The sequence below is a fragment of the Falco peregrinus genome, chromosome 5, assembly GCF_023634155.1.
Source record: "Falco peregrinus isolate bFalPer1 chromosome 5, bFalPer1.pri, whole genome shotgun sequence".
Classification (NCBI taxonomy): domain Eukaryota; kingdom Metazoa; phylum Chordata; class Aves; order Falconiformes; family Falconidae; genus Falco; species Falco peregrinus.
The window spans coordinates 16957283-16973977 of NC_073725.1; the positions used below are offsets into that span (position 1 = coordinate 16957283).

At 42.1% G+C, this 16695-nt stretch overlaps 1 protein-coding gene across 6 annotated transcripts in view; it reads left to right on the top strand.

Moving 5' to 3' along the window:
- Positions 1–16292, top strand: part of MYRIP (myosin VIIA and Rab interacting protein) — a 237445-nt gene extending 221153 nt beyond the window's left edge. For 4 of the 6 annotated variants that reach the window (XM_055807057.1, XM_055807053.1, XM_055807054.1 and 1 more), the window contains 6 exons: positions 5761–5955; positions 10621–10782; positions 12442–12546; positions 12642–12702; positions 13512–13630; positions 14324–16292. In XM_055807057.1, coding sequence (XP_055663032.1) covers positions 5761–5955; positions 10621–10782; positions 12442–12546; positions 12642–12702; positions 13512–13630; positions 14324–14356 — 675 coding nt within the window. In that variant the 3' untranslated portion in view covers positions 14357–16292. The remainder of the gene's footprint in view (positions 1–5760; positions 5956–10620; positions 10783–12441; positions 12547–12641; positions 12703–13511; positions 13631–14323) is intronic. The other 2 variants (XR_008747648.1, XM_055807055.1) reach the window with 2 other exon arrangements.
- Positions 16293–16695: the final 403 nt, after the last annotated feature.

A 16695-nucleotide genomic window follows, 5' to 3' on the forward strand; every position in this document is an offset into this window, starting at 1 on the left:
TTTGGTTTTATCAGTAAAGAAGAACAGAAGACAAAGATAAAGTATATGATCTTCCTATTCTCGTGTACTCATCTATATTAAAAAATTTGGAAGGAAAAAAATCAAAATGTTATTTCAGCAATAAGATTTTCAGCATTTTTTTACTACAGTGGTCTTCAAAAATCTTTCTAAGCTCTGAATTTTAAAAATAAAAAAACCCTTAATTCATTGTAGAGATTGTACATAGAGAGTAGGCACTTTCTCACTTTGCTGCTAGTGTCTGTTGCTTATCATTCGTGTAGGTGGGAAGAGGTTTCATATTCTGTGCTATTTGAGTCTCACCTTATGAGAATCAGATATTAAAACAGATTTTCATTTTATTCCCTGAGCAAATATGTGCTTATCTTATATTTTAAAATATGTGCTATTTTTAGTATGTCATATATATGGTAAGCAAATTAAATCTGTAGCATTCTGTCAGTCATAACACAAGAATCACTGTTTTTGTGTCGTTTGATGCTTAATTAAGGAAAACACTCCCCCTCTCAACTTTTTTTTCTCCTTACTTTCAGAGTTAAATTTTGTACTATGAATTTTAATCAGCTTTTAATCATCTTGGTTTTCTGTAGTAAAAATATCAAGGATGATTTTAAAGAAAAAATACTTTTCCGTTTGTGCAGTGTCATCAGTTTGTGTCCGTTATAGATACTGTTACAGAATCTTGTGTGGATTTTAAGGTTTAAGTATTTCCATTTCCAATTTGGACCACAATATTTCACCCTTGAAAAATAACTTCCTTTCTCATGATTACAGGCAAGTTGTCTCTAGAAATGAGGCATTACAAATTATTAGGAATAACATCTGTAACTACATTAGGACAGTGGATTGAATTTGTTAGTAAAAATCTGATATTCTGAATTACCTAGCACAATCGAAAAGAGAGGCTGTATTTCTCTGTGTGGTAAATTGGAGAATGTCAGTAGAATAAAAGCTCACTCTAAGGAAATTTAGCTTTTTCTTTTCTTTTCTTTTTTTTTCTAAACAAGCTCCCATAAATTAAGCTATTGATGTTAAGGCACGGAATAGTAATTCCTTAACAACACAGTTTATTGTGGTTTACTTGTCTTTCATCAAGTATCAAGACAAGTTATAGCTTTCTTCCCCAGTCTTTGTGGTAATGAGTGGTCTGGGCTCACTTTTAGGCCAAAGGTCTTGGGAATGTCAGGGTTGAGTAGTGCCATTGATAGCTGGGCACTGATGGCTCTTGTTTCTCCCACGCTGTCACTCAGCCAGTGTCCCAGATCTTGCTTGCCTGTGAAAGAGATGGACTTCTGATGGCCTTTTCAGGGCCTTCTCAAAGCTGTACAGTGAACTCCTACAGGATGGGGAGATGAGAAGGGCACATCTGGGTTTAGGTTTTGTTTTCGTCAAGTTTAGATTCGGTCAGGTTACTCTGAAAAGATTATCAACTAGTGGCAAAGCAAAACTCATCTTTTCCCCAGCTCCCCTCAACTCCATACAAAAAAATGAGGGATATTGACTGCCAGACAGGTACGCGACTAGAGTGTGATAGAACGGCTTGAGACTGGAGCTAAAAATGATTGCACTACAAGTCATCAAGGACGTGGTCAATACTGCCAGGGCCACTAGTGATGGAAAGTTTTTCTTGTCCTGCTGCTTGATCTAACTGTTGGTGTCAACTGTTCTCTATTGAACTGCAAGTCACTGCCTCCCATGCCAGTTTAATAGAACCAAATGATGGCATGACATTATAGTAGCAAGAAAGAAAATGCTAATGGCAGAGTACAACAAGCAGAAGAAATTAGTGCAAGTGACAGAGAGCTCAACTACTTTAAGAGCATTAAAAATAAAAGCAATATTGTTCATGCAAAGGAAGCTTGGATGTGGAAGTGTCATAGGCTGCTGAGATGCACACAAGGGCTTAACGCCCACCTACTCTCAGCAGTTTCGGCACTTACATTGCTTCAGATTTATCATCCTGCTTCCCTTCTGTTACTCGTCATCCTTTGTGCAAGGATGCAAATACTGTTTTATGAAGCACCTTCCAGTGTAGCATCCTTAAGGTAAAACAACAAAGGAAATACTGGCAATGTCAGCAGGGAAAGGAAGGAGAGACAGCAGAAGGGTAGAGAAATGGCTAACAGTCAGCAAGAGCTAGCTTAGACCACTGGGACATAATCTTCAGCAAAACAGGAATCCTTTCCATCTGTCCAAGCACACATAGAAATGACAGTAAAGAAGTTTTACAAGATGCTGTTTGTAATATTCAATGCACGCATGTACATATATGTGCTTGCATCCACACAGTTTTTGAGTATTTCATTGATTTTAAGTGTCTCCAATGAAGAACTCGGGAAAAATTAGCAATTCCTTTTGACTGTGTCTTTAATGTATTTATGAGTGTGAGCATTAATCATCATAAAAAGGATAAATGCATGCTTTCCTCATTCCATTAAATTCTTTATCTCAAATTCAGTAAAAAATGAGATTCTCATAACCAGTTAGAAACATTAAAATTTGGGTCAGCTGCATCAGTTTGATCTGTAGTGGGGTGGTGTTAATCTAGAAGTAGGGTAGCACAGCTAAAATCAGAATGCATCTGGGTGTTTCAACGAGAATGGTTGCGCTTAGCTTTTCTGTGCTAGGTATTTGTAACAGAGATTGCTTTCTGTGTCTATCACATACATTTTAGTTCTTTGACTTGCTTGACAAGACAGATGGGAGAGACTTCATCATGGCATGATAGCTGTCTCTTTGAATCACTTGTAGGTGGTAATAATGACCTTTCCTGCAGGGGCAAGATAAATGAGACAGCCAAGAGGTCTTTATAGCAATTGGAAATGTCCACCTACCAGGGTGATCTGGTGTGCATGTGTCTGTGAATTTTAGGTGATTTTTACAGAACCTTGTAAATCTTAAGTTTGATGTGGGTGGTTGGGGAGGGGAGAGGGTTGTGAAGCATTAAAAGTCCAGGATACTTGTTGGGTTTTGGTTTGGTTTTTTCCTCCTTATACATGTTCAATAATTCTGTGTAGAGTACCCCACTAGCTTTGCAGACTGACCATTTTGGAACATGAGTTAGCAGCTTTTGACGGTGCTCAAAAAAACCAACAGGGGAAAGCTGAGCTTTAAATATCCTTTGGCAGAAAACTTTCACAAAGTTTAGATTTAAATACACTGAAATATTGCTTGTGCTTTTAAGTTTTGGGAGATCTATTCTTTCATTCTAAGGAAAATGACTTTTGCTTGCCATGTATTTCTTTACGATGTTTAAATTTTAGTGCTATATCCATGTTATACTATAAAAGCAGATGTTTCACAAGCTTAAATAAAATCTTTAATGTTGTGACTGCTGTGTCTAGATACCTGCAGGCTAGGATCAAGATACATTCAGCGATACACACTTCAAGAACGTTCATCTAGCTGCCTTGTGCAACATTTAATGGGAAGCAAATCTTTGGTTTTAGAGGTCAAACAGGATCTGCCACTAAGAACTTACGTAAAAATTCTAAAGCTAAAAATCACATTTCTGCACTAGGGGAAGTTTAGACTGGGCATTAGGAAAAATTTCTTCACTGGGAGAGTAGTCAAACACTGGAACAGGCTTCCTAGAGAGGTGATAGATGCCCTGAACTGGTCAGTGTTTAAGAGGCATTTGGACAATGCCCTTAACAGCATGCTTTAACTTTTGGTCAGCCCTGAAATGGTCAGGCAGGTGAACGAGATGATCACTGTTCCCTTCCAACTGAAAAACTGTCCTGTCCAATCCTATCCTATCCAATATTTCTCACTTAACTTGTCTTCCCCTATCCATGACCTGTTGAGAAGGTAGGGTCTTTTACTCAAAATCTTGATTTCACGAAGCTTCCTATTACAGAACACCTTACCGGAAAACAAAAACCAAAAAACCTGTTTTGTAGTAATTGATCTGTAATAAATGCCAATATGGATTTCCATATTCTGCCATAAGAACACCTTTTCTGCATTTAATTTAATCTTTTTTGGAAATCCATCATTAACTACAAAGGATAATAAAAAAATTAAGAAATAATGAACATTAAAGTGGGGCTACTGTTCTTGAAATGGAGAACATACATCAGTGAAGACAATGAAGAAAGTGTAGCGTCTGGCCTTTATCCTTTTTTGCTCACTACTCATAGAATAGAATAAGAATTAGGTACTTGTAAAAGCCAATACTAAAACAAAGTAACATTGATTTCCTCTTCTGTCCTATAAAATTATTGATCTGTTTCTAACCTAATTGGCACTTGTGAAAATAAATGGAAAAAGCAGTAGGCTATTTATGGGGTTCAAGTATTTGTTCTCAGTACGAGAGTCCTAGGCCTGCTTGTTCAGGGCTGTGTTGGCTGTCCTAACAAGCTAAAGATCTGAGTGCTGTAGCATACTGTATTTGCTTTGTTCTCCTTCTCTTTAATCTCATGTATCTAATTATTTCTTGTAATTCAGAGAAATAACAGTGCTAAAGATGCCTTAATGTATTGATACACAACAACTGAGCACACACTGCTCAATTTTTCAGTAAAAGTTTTATCTAACATAAAAATGAACAGCTGATTAAAGGAAAGAGACAATAAAAGAAGTTTTCCAGTTAAACCCACCAGAGTTTGTGCAAAGCAAAGGCACGCTATTTCTCTTACATCCTGCCTAGGAGGCCAGCTGACATTAACACGATGTTTACATAACACAAAAACATTTTTATTCAGTTATGTTTTCCTGTACTATAGAATTTACTATATAGGATACAAAGACTGTCCGTTTCCTTGGGTTTGATCCTCAGATATTTTGTTTGTGGGAAAATGTACAGATGAGTAGGCCCCTAGTCCACATGCATTTAGTATTTGCAGCTTTGAGGAGGAATTAAATGTAGGTCTAGATTTCCCACGCTTTCTTTTAGGCAAAGCAACACTAAAGGTGTTGCACATAAATTCAGTGACAGTATTTGTATTGGCCTCAACAAGCTTTGGCTGAGTCTCCAAGCTGTCTAGTCTGGATGTGGAGCTTGGTGCTCGAAGGTACATCAGGTGAAATTTAATTGCAATCGGAGGAGTTGTCCTGAAACCTAAAGGTCTGTGAGAATCATCAGAATCAGAACAGTTAATTAAAAATTACAAATGAGGAACACTCATAAAAAGGCTTATGGTTGTTTAAAAAAGAAGAACGAATAAAACTACATGCTTTTCCTTGGTGTATCCTTGGTATATATATGTTCCTATCATATAATTCATAACAAACATCTTTGTAAAATACTGTCCTCATAGGGCTGCTGAAGATTGTTCTCCCCTGTTTGGGCTGCTATGCAATAGCTGCTGCGGATATGGAGACAGATGATTCCACATCTGTTTGCCAGTACCCAGAAAGGAAGACTGTGTTTTAAAACAGTTTAAAACACTATTGCAAAAATAGCCTCATCTATCTCACTTGGATTGCAAAGCTGGCTATTTGTGTGCCCCTTTAGGATAAGATTTGGACCATCCCTCCAGTAGAAATTGTGTTGCAGAAGAGATGCATGTGTATGTTATTTTGCATGCTGTAGCAGTGTGCCTATGTGAAAGAGGGCGGGGGGAAGAGAAGTTGATTCCAATTTCACCACACAGCTAGCTCTTGTGTGTGTTCACAGCAGTTAGCCAGGTATATTGTCTTGGTTTAGCGTGGCTAAAGCTGCAGCTATTAGCAAGGTGATTTTACCTATTACATCTCTATGCTAATATAATGCTGTTGTTTTCTCTTGTAACAAAACAGAAGTACTCTGCTGTCTCTCTCTGCAACATATCTACAGAAGTCCTGAAAGTCATCAATGCCACTGAAGAACTGATAGCAGAATCCACTGGTCCCTGTGATTTCCCAGCTGACATTCAGGACAGAGGAAGAGGGACCTTCCCGCTGGGAACAGACCCCATCAGACTTGATGAGCAGCTCACCACACTGGAAGAAAATGTAAGAACGTGAATCAGTTTGTGAAAGTCTCGTGTGCATGACTGAGTGTACCTGTGTGTGTGTGCCAACTGCAAAGGGAAAGCACGTAGACAGCATCAGTGGATGTGCAGAATTAATTTGGGGTTGTTAAACAAATACACAAACAGAACAAAAATATTATATTTCAAAGGGGTGCTCAGCTGTGCTGCAGTTTTGTTTTGTTTTGGGGGGGGTACTTCAAAATATTTGGGGGAAGAGAAGAGTTGCATGGTTTGGGGTTTGCAACTAATTTTAGAATCCCTATCTCAAAAGTTAACGTAAGCCTTCTGAACCTCTGTGGCTGTGCAGCTGCACCATGCCTGGCTGAAGCCACATGTCTCCCAGCCCCAGCATAGCCTCATTACTGTAAGGACAGGTAGGGAAAGCATGTCCCCAGTCACACAGAGAAGAAATGGAGGAGTCTTCCTCCCCCCAGGCACCCCCAGCATACTGCACTGAGCACCCAAGGGGCTGGAGCTGCCTGCTGCACTGTTAAAAAGAGCAGGCTGGAGAAGCTGAATTAAACAAACATTCATTTGGCCACATCTGAGTCGTCTGTCCTTTTTCATGAGTACTTGTCATCTGCAGGAAAAAGTGCAATGCTGAGTCAGAGAGGGGAGTCACTACTCGCTGGAAAATGTTATGCATCCGCTTAATGGAGTTGGTACACATGTAACTTTCGATTTTCTCTTCTTCCCACATTTAACTGATTACATTTCAGTGGTTTTTTTCCCCCCTTCATTAGGAGCTCTTAAAGACCTTGTAAAAATCTGTTTTGTCCCATTATGAGATTCTGATTAATTCAAGAAAATAGATCCTGGTTTTCTTTAGCCCCAGAAAATTTTCAGACAGAATCTCTTGGGGCATAAAATCAGTTTCCTCCACAGAAGCACACTTCCACAACAGCCCCAGGCTAAGGGCTGAGTAGGAGATAATCCATGGCAATAGCAGCCAGTCCTGGCACTGGGCTTGTCCTACTCCACAGCCCTCTCAGCAGCAGTCCCACAACTCCCCAGTCCTCTCACCACACCTTTTCTGAGCTCAAATCTCCCAGCCCTGCTTCAGTTCAGAGGTTCCCATACTTGATCCTACCCCTCCTAACCTCAGCCGCTCCAAAACCGTTTCCATGTCAGGCCTTTCCCCCTGTCCACACCAACAGGATGCCCTCCAGCCTACCCCTGAGCACCTTCACTCCTCCCCAGCAAGCTCCTGATCCTAACCTGACCTCCAAATTTCCCCTTCCCACCTCTGCTCATCCTTCCAAGGCATCCTGCTGTGCCAGCTGAGGTACTCCTGCTCTTCCCTGCTCCCACACGCTGTCCTGATTGCTGGCCTCTCCTGCCCTCCCCCATGGGGCACCACAGCCACTTGAACCTGCCCCACCACAGGGTTTTCCACACGGTGGCCATGCTCCTGGCTCCTCTCTGGGAGGGGAATTCAAAATGAACAAGGTAAATAAGCTTGGGAGTCAAACACAGTGGGGCTGGAAGGGCAGGAGAGGAGGATGTGTCCAGGAGATGCTGGACGTGTGGCGCGTCAGATCTGGCCCTCTGCAGAATGGTAAAGGCTTCCCATAGCAGTTGCTGCTCTGATGCCTGGAGAAGGGTATACCTTGGGCTCGTGGTGAGCAAAGTGGCTTCCTCGTGCTACCTACCATGATACTCATTTCATTGTTACACAACAGATGCAGCCCCACAACTTCTAGTTGGGTTTGGTTGGTCTTTTTTCAGAATAATAGAAGTAGGTAAGTAGATGGAGATGTTCCTCTCCCCATGAAATACTAACACATCCTAGCTCCAAACGCACAGAATGCATCTGGCAGGAGAGTGAATACATAATGAAAATCCATGTCCAGGCTGGATCACATCTTTAGAAAAACTAAGAAATTCCACAGGAGGACAGAAAGCAATTTGGGGAGAGTTGTTCCCACATTTTTCCTGGGGAGACCTGTGTTGTAAACTATCGGAGGTGCATTTTTTTTCCTAAATTGCACTCCAACAATCCCTCCCACCCTTGTGGAGCTTTGGCATCTGTGGTGCTGTGGCCCCTAGTCATTCATTTGGGCCGAGATTTCTCACTGAGCAGAGACTGGGCACTGAGGCAGAGCATTTCTTGCTTTGGCATTGCCCTCTGCAGCTTATCTCTGGTTTACCTTCTCCCAGTGCCTTGCACAATGCATAAGGCATCCCGCTCGGCCTTGCTGTGAACCCACACTACATGTCTCTGCCCTACACGGGATATGCAGTAGATGGCAAAACTTTGTTTCAAGATTTCACCACCACACTCCATGAAAGATTTCTGAGGAGCCTTTAGAAATCGAGGAATCCATAACTTTTCCCAGCACAGCTGGGGGCATATCTTGAGTGCAGCATATCCTCTTCGCAGAGGATCTGGGTGTATATAGACAATTTGTTCATTTTTCTCTCTCTAGCATTTTGGGGACTATACACACATCAGTGTGGAGAACGTAGGGCCACCTGTACCAGCACAAGGTCAGGTGGGTTTTAGTGGAAGCTGTACATACCTAAATGACAGTAAAATAAGTCTCCACAATCTGAATGGGAATGTATGCATGAGGGCATAATTTAGTGGAGACCTACAAGTACAGAACTGCTGTTTGGAAGTGCAATGATTTTCCAGGTAAAGAAAATATTCTTTAGGGAAAAAAATATTTATATCTAGCTGGAAAAATGTTCAGTAAAATTAAAAATTAACCAGTTTAGGGGATGATTGAGTTACAAAAACATTGATGACCTTCCCTTCCCACATTTTTCTGTGAGTTCTATTTTCTTTAAATTCACCACCACCACACTTCTTTGCAAGTACAACTTATTGTGCAGAGAATTTTGGCACAGCATTTAAATGCATCTTTTCTTTAACTTTCTAAAGATGTTTCTGTTCATAACGTTCCTTTTTCTTCTTTCTCAATCTCACGTCTGAAAGACATGATAGGGATATGTAAAAAATCACCTTTTAATCTGAAGCAACTGTGGTATGTTGCATCACAAAGATGTATAATTTAAATGAATGAAAAGGATAATTAAAACCCACAAAAGCAGGAGCATTTCTATTTAAATCAGCCTGTTAACTTTATGGCCCACCTGTGTCTCCAAGTACTTCAGCAAAGATGTTAAAACAGATCACTTATTTGTTCTAGGTACATTTTTCAAAGATTTCATGCCTGCAGTTAGACTGTGGTCTTACAAGATGCAGTGAATTTGCTTCTTAGCAGTGTCACATACATGAAAAAAATATATCTGTGTTTATGCCTTGAAACAACTGATACAAAGGAAAAAAAACACTATTGCAAGCAATTAAGAAACAATATTAAAATAAAAAGTAATAAAAAGTAAACACTTACTTAAATCCTAATCTAGTTATTGTGCACCACTTTTGATCCATAAAGTCACAGCATGGCCAGAATTTATTTGGATACCTGTTATGTCAAAGGACTGCATGATCTAAAAGTTGTATGCAGATCTAATGACTTGAGTGGAAAACATGTATGAAGTGAAGGTACCTGCTCAAAAACCTAGTGCAGATCCTGTTTGCTTGCCCCTTGGACCATGAAGTCAGCCACAGAATATGTTCAATTTGTGCTAGTTTTGTAGCAACACGGTGTTTACTGCTATTAGTGAGTGAGGCTGCCAATAGGGAAAATGAGAGTATGCATTTCATTTCCACTGTGCCGTTACCAGCTTCATGGAAACAGTCTCAGCTATCTAGTAAACAGGCAGAAGGTGCAGTATTTTCGCACGGGTCTGAACAATTTTAAGCACACATGTCAAATACTAATGCTTGAAAATGACCCTTTTCTATAATACGGAGGCCTCCATCTGGCTGTATACCTTTGATTTCTGTGTGAAATAAAAGAAACACGTAAAACAGAGTGTATCATCAATTATTACTCCAAGGAGATGAATGGAAATTAACCCTTTACCTGGAGTTATCAGAGGTGTCGTAGATGGGTCTAAATACTAAAAGTTTTTTGGTTTTAGGGAGGATGTCCTAATGATAAAGTCTGTTATTCTCTCTTACGTGGCCCAGATAAGTCTGTTGACCCTCCACCGATTCACTCCAAAGGGCTAGGAGGCTAGAAGGTTTTGACTGCTGTATATTTGTGTGAGAGCAGGATGGAATGGGAAACTGTGTTGTGCATGTAAGCAAAGTTGCTCTTTAAGAAATTAATAATCATATGCTGCTGAATAACTACTGCTGAAAACTCTTGCAGAGCTTTGACTGCTAGAAGGCATTAGGTGTGTTTAATAAACAGCTTCATATGAGGTGTGGCCTGTTGGCTTCCCCTTGCAGACTTAGGAGTTTTGTTATGCAATTGAGTATCGACAATACTAAGCAAGCATTTGAGCTATTTTTTTTTGTTTGTTTGATGGTGAATCTGGAGCAAATCTTTTAGAATACCATTGTAGAATACTACGAAATCTGGAGTGCAGCCACCTCATGCCTCCCTTCTTTTTGTGGATGCGTTTTGAGATTATTCCCCTATGCCCTTCCTCTGCCAGGTAAGTCTCCCTGTAGAGGGTTAGCAAGGAGCAAAGCTCAAAGTTACAACGGAAGATGCAGCCTGCTCAGACCTCGATGCCCACAAAACAGAAAACACTGAAACCTCTCCCTGCCTTGGCCCTGCAGGTGTACCTGACAGCCAGCACCGTGTACGGGCTGGAGGGGCAGCTGACCAACCTGGAAGACGCCGCACGCAAGATCAACAGCGTTACTGCAGAGTCTGAGCTGGCCGATCTGGAGGATCAGGTGGCCACAGCGGCCGCTCAGGTTCATCACGCGGAGCTTCAGGTGAGGACGCCCACTCCTCCCTATCTGCAGGTTTCATACTGCCTTGCCTAGCACTCACCTGCTGTCTGCACACGCTTACTTTCAATGTTCTTTTGTACTGCAGTGGGCTGGTGATCCAAGGATGCTGACTGCATCACAGGAGCTGAGCAAAGTGTAACTGGGATGTGTAGCTCAGCCCAGCCAGGCGTACTGTGTTTGCTTGTTTCTCTCCCCCTCAGCTTATTTTCGGACACAGGAGTGCAACAGCCTGATGCTGCAACACTAATGCTGACCCTGCTCCTTGCTGCCAGGCAGCTCACTTGTCGCGCTCTGTCACACACGTGGCTGTGGTCAGACGGCAGATACAGTCTGAGGCAGTTTATCTGATGGGCAGAGTGTAAAGCACTTCCTGAGAGAAGCCAGTATTGGTACCATTTGACCAGAAAGGCCGACGGCCGCTAAGTGCAGAGCCTAGCACGTGCAAGCCTGCCTTGGGATTTAGCCGCTAAGCAGCACATACCCCAGCCAAAAGGCAATTGCTCTGGTGGGCTGTGATCTAGCAGCTCTCTAGTGAGCTCCAGATGATCTGGTGCTGAAAGCAGAATGGAACGAGGTGACGCTGCCAGACATCAAGGGACTCACACAGCTGGCAGCTCCCTGCAGCCTGTGCTAGGTGAGGTGCTGTGACCTGCCTGTGCCGGGCTGCGTGGGAACTACCTGCTCACTGCACTCAGCAGGAGCACGCTCGGTGCAGGACTGAGCAAAGATCTGAGAGTCTGGCGTGTCCCAGATGTCAGAAGTGCATTCCTACACTAGGCAGCAAACGGTGACGGTTTTTGGTTTTGATCATTATTTTATGGTAAATATGTTAATGGGGGTGAGAGGAGGAGAGAGGCCTGAGCTATGTGAGGAGGATCACAAAGAGGCCAACAGAAGTCTTCTGCAGGGTGAACAGCTTCAGGTGTCCTCGTGAATCAGGAGTTGAGTTACACGTCTGACTTCTCTGACGCTTCTTTCCCTTTTGGCAGCGTTTGTTTCCACTAGTCTCAACACCAGCCTGCTTTCCCCCAGATGTTTACTTCCTGGGACTTTTGGTTTTCCTAGCGATTTGTTTTCCCTTGAGCATTGTTATATAGTGTGTACCTGCATTTATGCGTGTCTGCGTTTAACATACATATACACTTAAATTATAAATATTTCAGATCAGATGTGTAGATTTTGTGACAGAGGATGTACTTTGCATGTTCATGAAATTAATTCTGGGTTAGGAAATGTGTCCCGCAAAGTTATTCTTTGAATGTAACCTTTGAAAAATACAGCTTGAGTGAACTCAGGATTATGCAACTAAAGGTAACTGGTAGATAACAGATGCAGGTTTTCTCTCCTTTCTTTTTTTCCCTCAAAAGGAGTAAAATGCCTCCTCCTTGGAGTCACAAGGTAGGTTGGATTGTTCTGTCACTCCATCTTTACTAACAAACTAAGCCCCTTTTTAACATCAGGACTAAAGAATACAGGAAGGTGTCAGAATTGCTGAAGAAGTTAGCCATCTGATTATATTTTTTGATTAAAGAGGATTTGACTGGGGGAGGGTTATATTTTGGTAGTGGCATCCACAGTAATGTTAAAACTTCTTTTTCCCCCTCCCCATCTGTCTGTCTGTCTCTTTTATTTTCTTTGAAGATTTCAGATATTGAGAGCAGAATATCAGCTCTCACTGTTGCAGGCTTGAACGTGGCTCCATGTGTTCGCCTGACAAGAAAACGGGATCAAAGGCAAACAAACCAGGTGCCAGAACATTATGTAGTATTCAAAAATACATTGGGGAAATTTTGCCTCTCTTTCTGCAATGGAGTTGATTAATGCATATTTGTTGTTTACAGATGCATACAATAGACACGTCAAGACAGCAGAGGAGAAAACTTCCAGCTCCACCAGTAAAAGGTGCACTTAAGTTGTTACATATGTTATATAGAGAGTCTCTCTTTGTAGGGTTCAATATAATGTACAGTTCAGCAAAGTAGGGGAAAGATTAAGTGACAAAATCAACAAAGAAAGCCTAAATATGTCCGCCCTCCTCATTTCCCATTTTACTTGCATTACATAAAATACCCATTAGTCATGTTAAAAAGCATCACCACTTCCTCTTCAGTGGAAGTTGTGACAGTGGCAAATTAATAGCAGCAGAAGCAGAAGGCTGGGAAAAGCCAATAAGCAGTGCTGAATACTTGCCCTGCAGCACAGATGATGATGCTTCAGCGTGCCTGGGGTTAGTTTGTGTGCAGTTGCAGTGTTTAATTACCAAAAGCCAGTTGCCACCCTCCACAACCACCGTTACTTAAAGCCTGTGTACGCTGATTTCAGTCCATATGATGTGGCTTAGCAGTGTTCCTGGTATGTTAGGGTATGGTTGAGTAGGTGAATTGGCTTTATAAAATAAAGTGCTTTCTTCTTTCATATTTTCTCCTTTTTTTTTCAAACCCCACAGTGTGTTATCTCTGATAATTCTAGGGCCTACTTCACCTTGTATTATTCTTGTTTTATTCTTGCGTAATTCCACTGATTGACATGGCCTCAAACTTCAGTAAATTTGGGGTATCACAGCCTGCTCTTTTTCTTTTAAATTAAATCCAGGTTTCTTTATGTATCTTAGGAGAAGCTTTATCTCTAGAAGCTGTGACTCTTCAGGAGTATTGCTACATCTGCTTCGATCTGTTATGTGAATAAAATCTCCCTTTTTGTATTTTTCCCAGGTGAAAAAGTAGATGGTCCTCCAGTTACCACTGTCCGAACATTTAACAGAAACTTCATGCTTCAAGGATCTCTAACACAAAGAGCTAAAGAGAGGAAAAGCACTGCCAAGGACTTAATGGTAAACTCAAATGTTTTTTAAAATACTGTTAAAAGCAGTAAATAGAAGATAGCGGTATCTGTATAGGCAGCTATAGTTCAGTATCTTCATAAAACTTCTCTTAATAGTTTGAGGAAAGAATAGAGACCACTGAGGCAGCTCTGAGAAAGTATGACCAGTGTCCTGGAAGGTGTCTGACTATATACATATATACATAGTATAACAGCTCCTGAGTATCAGCCTGAGTGAATGTACCATGGCTGCCAGGTGTCCAGCAATGTGCTACACTTATTTTTTAAAAAAATAAGTAAACTAGGGCTTCTGAAACCCTGCAGTTCGGGCTTCTGAACCAAACCCTCAGAGAACCAGCTGCATGCTTTAACTCAGCAGGTGAGAGTCATGCTGAACCTCACTAATTTTTGAGAAGTGTTCAAAGGTTACCGAAGTGGAATTTAAGGGGCGGATAGGCCATGCATTGGCTCTGCAGGGTTTGAACAAATAGGCTTCGCTGGACAGCTGTCAGCCATTCCTCCTACAGTAGCCACAGAGGATAAGGAAAAAAGCTGACTGTCCCGAAGCAGTCTGCCACTAGATAATGTGGAAAATAGGCAGGGAGGTGAGAAGGAAAAGGACCTGGGTCTGTAGAAGCTTCAGTAAGGTAGTGTTGTGTGTCACTCATGGGTTGTTTTTCTTTCCTGTCTCTCTCTGTTCTAGGAACCTGCGATAGGATCTGCTGTGATGTACTAAACTTAGACTTCCCTACTGCCAATAACACACTGCCTAAGGCTGTACACTACAGTGCCTTTACTTAACAGCCATTGTGTATGTCCAGCTGAAAATGGACCCTCAAGAACCCACAAAGCCTCGGTTATAGGGCTTCGTTTGGATACCTCACTGAGAAAGCTGTCCAAGTCTTCAGCATTATGGTCTGCTAAAGGAAACTCTGCCTTAAAGTTCTCACGAGACTCTAGACAGGATGCTGAGTTTCAAAAGCAAGGCTCCACATTTTAAGATGCACTTTTTCTCCCTATTGATTGTACTAAAGTATGTTGTCTTTAAACCGCAGTATGTTTTTGTACGCTTAGTCAATCATAATGATAGGCCAATTAATCTGCCAGAGCAGACCTGTGATCCATATTTGCTGGCCTCTTACTATTCACATAGGCCACGTGTCTTGTTGAGCAATAAGAACAACTCTGTGCAGTGTACGCTGCTTTTCAGCTGCGTGGTAGGAGTGGAGAATCAGTGTACCTAGCTCTGCTCCCAGGGAGTCAGTGGAAGTTTTGACAGGGTTTGTAGGAGGAGATGCAATATGCAAGGACTTCTCTGTTCACTGAGGGTATGTTTGGCAGACTTGGTGTTCTAGCTCCAGAGCCAGGTATTTTGCTCTTGGCAGCAGGGGGAACATGGATGTCACGTTGAGCCGTGAATTGGCGGCAGCACATGTGGACCAGACGTCTGTTGAGTTACAGTCCTGGCGTCTGGAAACATCTGAACACTGTTGTGAAACCAACACCTTTGTATGTCTCGCTCTTCTTGGTAGCATAGTCCGCTTGGTGGTGTCCAGCCACGCTGTAGTTCAGAATAAATTATGACCAAATCTTCAAGACTGGAAAAAGAAAGTCAAAGCATTGTGGATGAGATATCTGCTGACTGGCTCTGGTGGTTTGTAGGCTGGCTGCGGCCTCCCGGCTTTTCTGAGGAGGTGGCAAATGTAGCCCAGACGTCTCTGCCTTGACTAGTCTGTAGCCACTGCAGAGTATTTGGGGCCTCTCACTGGGGCCATGTGCACCCCCACCAACGTTGGACCACTCTGAATTGGACTGTGAATAGGAAAATTTCTTCTTTCTTGACACCTTTGAAAGGTGAGCCAAACTGGAAAGGCCTTGAGCAGATGCCTTAGGAGGGAGGATGCTTCTTACATGGTGTCCCGCTCACCCTTTTTGGGGAGGACCTTGCCAATTTGTGGTACTTCTTGTTCCGAACAAGACAAAGGAGGTAGTTAGAGGAGGTGATAAGCCAGTGAATCCCTTATCTTCCACACAAAGTGCAAAGCTGGTACCCAAATGCAGACTGGGTTGAAGTGAAACGTGCTATGAAGGAGGGTACGGGCTGGCAAGCTCCCCTCAGTATCCAGGAATGGTGAGCTCTCCTGAGAGCAGGGGGTGCAGCAAAGGAGAGCTGCTCCCTTCCCTGGGCTCCCAGCAGACACCCACTAGCAGAGTGCCACGTTACCTGCCGTGCAGCGGGAACACAGTCCCCCAGGACACCGGGCCATGAAATGCCTATGGTTGGGCAAGTGTGAGCAGAACTGGGCAAATTGCCTGGCTAGACTGGATTTAGAGGGGCGGGTGAGGAAGGTGAGGCTGGATGGGACGGTTGGAAAAACAGCGCCAGCTGCAGATCTGCCACCCACATTTGACATCTAGCTTGTCAGTACTCTGATGCCGAGCTGCATGTAAGGAACCCTCGGAATAAATACAACCATCGTCCCACCTACGGTACGTAAGTGTCACTCCATCCCTTCAAGGAATTTCCATCTGCTCGAGATCTGACCCAACGTGGTTTTTTCTGGGTAAAATTATGCCTTCTTTTACTCTCACACAATACTAGTTCTCTGAAATTGGTTTGCACAGATATGAGGGCAGAATTTGGCCCACTCTGTTTAATACATATATATATATATATAAAACAAACAGATTTTATCTATATATGCAATCCAGTAAAGGAGATTAAACAGAGTACGACGCCTAGTAATTTTTTTGTTACCCAGTCTCCTCCTACTTCCTTGACTGTTCTCATGTATGTATACAATACATTCCCAGGTTCTGGTTTATGCAGGTATGCGTGTTATGAAATGTCATTAATGGTGGTTGGTCTACATATTCGTCTAATAAATAATAACTAATATTGTGTATGTAATATCAGTACAGAAATGACTAATTTTAATAGAATAACTCTTCAGCTTTTGTTCTGTTAGTGTGATTTAAACAAGCCAACAAGGTTTGGAATAGGTTGTTTTCCTTAAGAGGCATGAAAAGCAACTGTTATCGTGTTACAATGTTAAAATATTCAGTCTTCTTTGA